At 27.0% G+C, this 7,653-nt stretch overlaps 1 protein-coding gene across 1 annotated transcript; it reads right to left on the bottom strand.

The window, feature by feature from the left end:
• Window positions 1–829: 829 nt before the first annotated feature.
• Window positions 830–1,702, bottom strand: LOC110652637 (basic blue protein). The gene is made up of 2 exons (XM_021808255.2): window positions 1,406–1,702; window positions 830–1,248 (listed from the first exon to the last, which is right to left on the bottom strand). The coding sequence occupies exons 1-2, from the start codon at window positions 1,575–1,577 to the stop codon at window positions 1,049–1,051; spliced, it is 372 nt and encodes a 123-aa protein (XP_021663947.2). The 5' UTR covers window positions 1,578–1,702; the 3' UTR covers window positions 830–1,048.
• Window positions 1,703–7,653: the final 5,951 nt, after the last annotated feature.

Below are 7,653 nucleotides of genomic sequence, written 5' to 3'. Positions count from 1 at the left end.
TTGTGAATGTTGTCTTAAGGTGATTTGAAGCTGTGTTCGTATGCCGACATGTGTGTAGTGTGCATATGGATATTGTAGAAATGGTAGACGCAGCTGGAGCTTGATAGATTAGCTAGCAAGCATATATCCAATTATCATTTTAAATACTATTATCTTTTTTTTTTTTAATTTTCAAGTGTTTAATGCTAATAAGTCAAAAGTCTTCATGTCATCAATTTGATCAAACAATGAATTTTAGCTAATTTAATGGTTGTTTAAAATTCCTTAATTTTTTTTTTGTTTATACTGCAATATCACATATTAATCTGAAGCGGTTATTATTGAAAAAGTTTTATCTGAATATCATATTCAATTTAAATACAAATTGATCTCATTTATATGTGCAGATGGAGATATCCATGATTAATAAAAAAAATTAGCTTAAAATTTAATTTCACCCTTTAATTTAATCAATTTTTAATTTTTATTTAAATTAATCAATAAATTTTAATTCAAGCTTAATTTAATCTAAAAATAAAAGAAAATTAAGAAAATTAAAAATTAATATTTTAGTTTAAATCAAGAAATTTAACTTAAAAATAAGAAATTGAACTTCTTAAATTTTTTTAATTTAAATTATTTAATCTATAAATTTTATTTTTTGAATTAAATTAAGTTTAATTTAAAATTTTTAAATTAATTTAGATAAAAATTAAAAATAAATTAAATTAACTCTCTTGACGAAATCAAATATTTTGAAAAAAAAAAAATCACAATTAATATATATTTTTTAGCTTGTAAATTAATACTTCATTTGAAACAAGAACAAAATCCCATGAAGGAGTCAACATATTCCCAAACTTTTCTTTTTCCCCCTTTTTATTTCATAATAATTATTGCATATTTTATTGGGCAGCCTAGCCTATGCAAATAGCTAGCCACCAACCCACCCACAAAAGCAAGTCACACCAACGCACAGACACTTAGATCAGTAACATTTTTAACACCAAAACCTAACAGTACACATTAAAAATCCCATATCTAAATCTTAATTAATTATCCAGCTAAATCACACGGCAGTTATGGCTATTTTCATTCCAGCCTGACAATGCCCAACAAAGCTGCAGAGGAAGAAGTTTTGCCCCTTCACAAGCTTGATCCTATCCTTCCCTGATGTATAAACTTTTGCACCTTTTGAAGCTTTGCATGAATTGTATCCAACCCTGTCCACTGCCACCACATTGTGTGCTGAAGGACTATAGTTGAACACTACATCATTAATCAAACAAGAGTTTCTATAATTAGAGTTTGAAATTATTGTGAAACTACTGAGAAAAATAATTAAAGAGTCTTTTATAAACCAAGGAAAAAAAAAAAGATTGGCAAGACAATTAAATGAAAAATCTCAAGATCGCTTCAGACTTACCAATTATATCACCAGCTCTAAAGCGTTTTCCTTTAGGCCAGCCAGAAACATTGAAGGTCCAACCACTAGAACCTCCAACAGTGTAAGTTGCTGCACTACCCATCTCAAAATGGAGCAGCAACAACCACAGGAACACCATGGCCACCATTGCACTGCCTCTTCCCTGAGCCATATTCCTGAAGATCAAAGAGAATAAACAATAATAGAGAGAGAGCGAGAGAGAGACTACAGAGATGATTTAGCTAGAGGATGCAAGTGAATGTGTGTGCTGAGGAGCAAGGAGAAGGGCTTTTTAATAGGGTTGTTTAGCAGAATGTGGGGTCTAATCTATTGAAGATAGTGACAAAGAAAAATGGGTTTGGCCAGTGTCATTATGTGTTTTTGAAAAAAATGAAGGTACAGACATGGGTATGTCAGAAAAAAAAACTGAGAGTCTTCCAAATTTGAACTTCACTGGGAAGGAAGTGATGAGGGTAGGTGGCACTGGCAAAGCTTTTATTTTATGTCAATGGGCTTAAAAGTCCATGCACAAACAGAGAGAATCTTTTTAATTTGCCTCCTTTCTCATTTTGATTGGATTTTTACATACATGCAATTACTTAGTTTGACATTGGAATTAGAAGTTAAAAATGCGTTTTTTTTTAAATATTATTTTAAATGTTATTAAAAAAATAATTTAAGACTTATGAATATAATACATTAAATTTAATTTTTAATTAATTTTTAATTTTTTTAAGAGCAATTTTAATAATAATACTAAATAAATTCTTAAAAAAATTGTAAAATTTTTTGACACTAATTTTTAATAAATTATAATTAATTTATATTAAAATCAAAATATAAATTCTCTATATATATATATATATATATATATATATATATATATATATATATATATATATATATATATTTATTTTAAATTTTATATAAAATTGGTAGATGATGAATTGATCCCACTTCATACAATGTAACGCCGCCCTGGCAGGTGGCCATTACTTTCTCTTTAAGAGATGATAAGTCCTGTTTTTGCATTGATTTTTAGAGTCTAAAATTATTTTTTTAAATAAAAATATTATTTTAGATGTTGAGGAAAATAATTTGAAAAAATTATTTTATTATTTTAGTGTTTTTATAGTTAAAATTAATTAAATTTAATTTTTAATTATTTTTTAATACTCTCTAACGAGTATATTTTAAAAAGTAATTTTCTCAATATTAATTTTAACAGTAATACCAAACAGACCAGAGGTAGTTTACTTAACAGTCTCTACTTTTTTATTAAAAAATTTTAAATAATATTTCTTTTTATACCTATCTTTCTTTAATATTAATTTTTTCTCAAAAATATTAAAATTAAAATTTTAATATTTATATTATAAAATAAATATTTGATCATTGAGATAATAATTTAATATATTTTTTACAATTAAAATATTATGATCATATAACACAATCAATAATTAAAACCATAAATTGAAAGGGCATTTGCTACATTTTGTAAATAGATTTTGATTCTTATTTTTGGATTTTATGAAAGCACTTGAATAAGATTATAGTTTTTCTTTATTATTATTCTTAAAAGATTAGGTAGTCATATATTATTTTAAATGTTCAATATTAATTATATTCACATATATTAACAGAAATTTAATCATATTTATATTAAAAAAAATTAAAATAATATTACCTGTAACAAATTTTAAAAACTTTAGAACTTTTTACTTAAAAAAAACTAAAGAGCGGAACTCCGTCTTTGATAAATAAATAATATATTTTTAATTATTAAATAGTCATTGTGGTCGGTGTGATCTAGTTGAGGTTCTATGTGGGGCGTACCCAGGTTTAAATCTTTGGACTCCCATATCGATTGTGAAAGTGTGAGTGTGTGGATTTATAAGTATGTGCCAAGGCTTTACTCAATCAATAATTACCTAGTGTGAATATTAATATAATAATTTTTATATTTTCGTGTGTGTTTTTATATCTGATAAAAATAAAAAAAAAATCATAAAATGAAATTAGATTAGGCTATAAAATATATATATATATATATTAACTGAAGTAAAAGATTGACACGGAACCTATAGCTATGATAATTAATCCAATAAATTAATGGAGATGTTGAGAGCACTTTTCCTTGCGCCAACAACCCACCAAAGTTCCCTTTGATGGTCAACAATTTCAATATAGAAATTGTTGTGTGTACAATAATTTTATTATAATAATTAATTATGGGATATATTATTGTAATAAAATTAATAATTATAGTAAAATTATTATATATATATTAATTTTATTATATAATTTTTTTTTCTTTTTAACATATTCTTTAAATTTTCCACATAAATTTAGATATATTCAATGTCATTTCTCAACATTTAATTGACTAATAATATTGGAAAATTATATTTCTATATTGAAAGAAAATTTTCAACATATGTATAATTTCTTTGTTATTTTTTTTTTCTTAATTTTGGTGGCTTCTTATTTTGTTATTGATGAGATATTATCTATTTGATTTTTTTTTATTGAGATTTTTTTCATAAATTTAGATAATCAAATGAAACACTTAAATTATTGATTTGTTCTTTTTTAAATTTTAGAATTTAATTAGATTTTGCTTTGTTCTTCCTTTTACTTCTTCAAATTTCAATGCCCAAGATATTTACTTCAACAAAATAAGCTTTATTATATTGGTCTTACTCTCACTAATTCCCTCAAATTTATCTCCACTTGATTGTGAATTGTTATTAATTTTATTTTAAGATATATATGCACACATGGTTTTAAGAAAGAATACGATGCTTAATAAAATTATGATAATTTTATCAAGGTATACTAATCGTTATAAGCCTTCACTCATTAATCCATAATTAATATAAGATCTTGAAGGACTAATCTATTGATAAATGAGCTCGTCTCCAGTTTTTCGCTATGAACACATGTATACCAGTTTGCCCCTATCATTTTACTTTTTTTTTTTTTATCGAAGATAAATACGTACACACATGAGTTGAAGGAGTAGACGAATTGTTATTAATTTAATTTTCAGCCATTCAATTCAGTTTCGCCTTTTATATGAAATTTGGAGGAATTATTGTGTGTTTCTACAGTACATGCTTCCTCTGTAACTAAAATCATGTGTCTCACTTCTTAGAGACATTCAAAGATTATATATATATTTCTAAGGACGCACTAAAAATCAGTTCCCATGTATAAGTATAGTTAGCCTTAAATTTATGGACAGAAAAAAAATTTAGATTATAGAGATAAAAAAAAATTTCATAGACAGAAAAAAATATATTTCAATTATAGAGAGAAAAAAAAATCACAGAGAGAACAACAAAAAAATTGAATTTAATTAATTAAATAAATTTTCACTCTATTAATTTAATTTATTAAAATTAAAATAAATTAATTAAATTATAATTTCGTGAAAAAAATTATTTTTTTTAATTAACCCTTTATTGTTTATCAGGCTCCTTATAATGACCTTATTTTATAGACATGGAATCGGAACTTTTCAATCCAAATTAAGAAGATAGGTTTACTGTTGAAAAAAATTAAAATTCACCTTTATTACAAAAAAAATTAAAATAAAATTATATCAGACTATATTTTCTGGTTAATCAATTGAACTAGTTAAGGGTCATTACTAACAATATTAATAATTTAATTACCCATAAAAATATCATATAGTCGAAAAAGTAAAATGCATAGTTCGTCTATTAATTAAAATATATATTCAATCAACATTGTTGAATTTTTAAAATTATTTTATATTATTTTTTTATAAATAGTTAAATTTATTTTTGAAAAAATAGATTATACCAATTTATAATTTTTTTTTACTTTATTTTAAGATAATAAAATATCTTTCCTTTTCATAAAAAAAAAAAACTTATATAAGCATACTCATTAGAAAAATTCTTTAGAAAATTTACAATTTGGTTAGGGCTTTACTCTATATTACATTTCAGTCCTTAAATTTTAAGAAATTAATTATTTAGTTATGAGTTTTGACTTAATTATACTTTAATTCTTATATTTTAAAAAATTAATTATTTAGTCCATGTAATTTTAATATATAGAATAATTTAGTCCTTATAATTTTATTATTTACAATAAATTTATTAATTAACAAAAAGACTAAATTAATCTACAAATTAAAATTATAGAGACTAAAGTATAATATAGTGTAAAATTTAAGGATTAAATAATTAATTTTTGAAAATTCAGAGACAAAATAATTAAATTTTCAAATATAAAGACTAAAATGCAATAGTGAGCAAAATATAGGGATCAAATTGAGAATCGATTTTATACATATATTACTTTTTTAATGTATTATATAATTTTAATAAATTATATATATGTGTAATTAAAATTGTAGTATTATAATATATAATTAATTAATTAATTATAAATTGCATATAATCTATTATTTTTTATTTTTTTAATTATTTTAATTATAAACATATTAAATCACTTTATAATTCTTAATTATAAGTGTACTACTTTATATAATATGCTTAATCTTATATATTGTCACGACCCAACCTATGGGCCGGACCAGCACTAGGACCTGGGCCAGCCCAAAGACCCCGAGTCCTGTAGTAAGCCTAACTGTTCATTAACCCAACTCTAAGGCCCATTTGGGCCCAATTTCAAGAAATCAACCGGATAGAGTCCGGCCATAAAATGGACCTTTCAATAGGGAGTTTTTGACTCACCCAACCTGTAAACACAATAAATACTCAATTGGGGAGCTCAGCTCACCCTCCACATACTCATCATTATAAAAATAAATGGGAGCTCAGCTCCCTCATCCAGTCCATCAAACATGCATGTGACAATAATTTTACAGGTCCAAACTAATAATTTAGTTTACAGACCCAAATCAAATAAATATTTCTAACACATGCGGAAATTCTAAGATTTAACAAGTTTATACAAACATTAATAATCGACCTGCGAGGAAGAAAGCAGGTTAATCTCAAAAATATCCTCCTGTGGCCTGAAAAAAAATATTGAACAGGAGTGAGCGTTCGACTCAGAGAGTAAAATATCAATTTTAACCATAATCTCTATAACTATCTAAAACTAATGCACCATGTAGAGTGAAATGCAACATCAGCAATAATTTCACATCATAACATCAATAAGGTAATTTGGAGTACTCACACACCCAGTGATATCAATCATAATATATGGGAGCTGATCCCCTATACAGCTCTCTTAAATCCAACCTGGTGCCAGTGAAGAACTCAAGCCGGACTTTCGCTTAATAAACCAAATCGGGGGTCCCAGCGAAGAACTCAAGCCGTGACTACCCCCCGAAGGATCGGGTCCCAGCGAAGATCTCAAGCCGTGACTACCCGTCCTATCCATAGTCCACACCACATCACACGCACGCCAACGCACGCACACTGCTCCAAATTACCACAGCAACATACATGGCACTTTCACAGTTATGAATGCAACATAAATCGTGCCTAAAGTTTATCTACATAGATATATGCATATATGTGATGCATGGGCATGCTTGAACATATAATAATAGTGAAATTACAATTAAAATTAATATTTTACTCACAGACTTGACAACGGTCACTGTGGCGGCTGGGCGGAGGAAGAAGGCTGTCCCGGCTCACCTGACAATTACATTACATTTACTTAATACAAATGACTCAATACAAATCAAGAAAAGACCAAATACGTCCTAAGTCGTGCCGAAAATCCAGCAGAGTCTCCCCTATACCTAAGACCTACCAAACCTGCAAAATGGCTCAAAACACACTTCTATATTTACAATCCATATATCCACAACTCAATCACATCACACAGCCCCTCCTGGGCCCATCAAATCAGTCATCCATCACAATATGTAAAATTTCAATTTAGTCCTTGTAATTGATCATTTTTGCAAAAACTACCCAAACAAGCTCTAAAAATTCTAAAACTTTGTCCCGCGGTCCTTAGCAATATTACTAGGCTATTGCAAAAAGAATCATAATTTTTTAAGCTACCACGAATATTTTATGGATTTTTAATCCTATTTAAGCACTAGAAAATTACGAAAAAGCAAGGTTCGGGTTTACCTTTGCCGATTCCGACTTCAGGGACGCGCTCGGGACATTTGACAATGGGGGGGTAGTCAAAACCTCGGTCCAATTCGGAGACTTTTCCGGTAACGGGTCTGTTTGGCCGGAAATTCACAAACCTGGTCAACTGTCGAATTTCCGCGA

The sequence above is a fragment of the Hevea brasiliensis genome, chromosome 8, assembly GCF_030052815.1.
Source record: "Hevea brasiliensis isolate MT/VB/25A 57/8 chromosome 8, ASM3005281v1, whole genome shotgun sequence".
Classification (NCBI taxonomy): Eukaryota; Viridiplantae; Streptophyta; class Magnoliopsida; order Malpighiales; family Euphorbiaceae; genus Hevea; species Hevea brasiliensis.
This window is presented reverse-complemented; position numbering and strand designations above follow the sequence as displayed.

Excerpts from the sequence above, each read along its gene's own strand:
- LOC110652637 (XM_021808255.2), bottom strand. The coding sequence starts at position 1,577 with ATGGCTCAGGGAAGAGGCAGTGCAATGGTGGCCATGGTGTTCCTGTGG. Across the intron at positions 1,249-1,405 it reads TAGAGCTGGTGATATAATTG|TGTTCAACTATAGTCCTTCA; the intron begins GTAAGTCTGAAG and ends TTAATGATGTAG.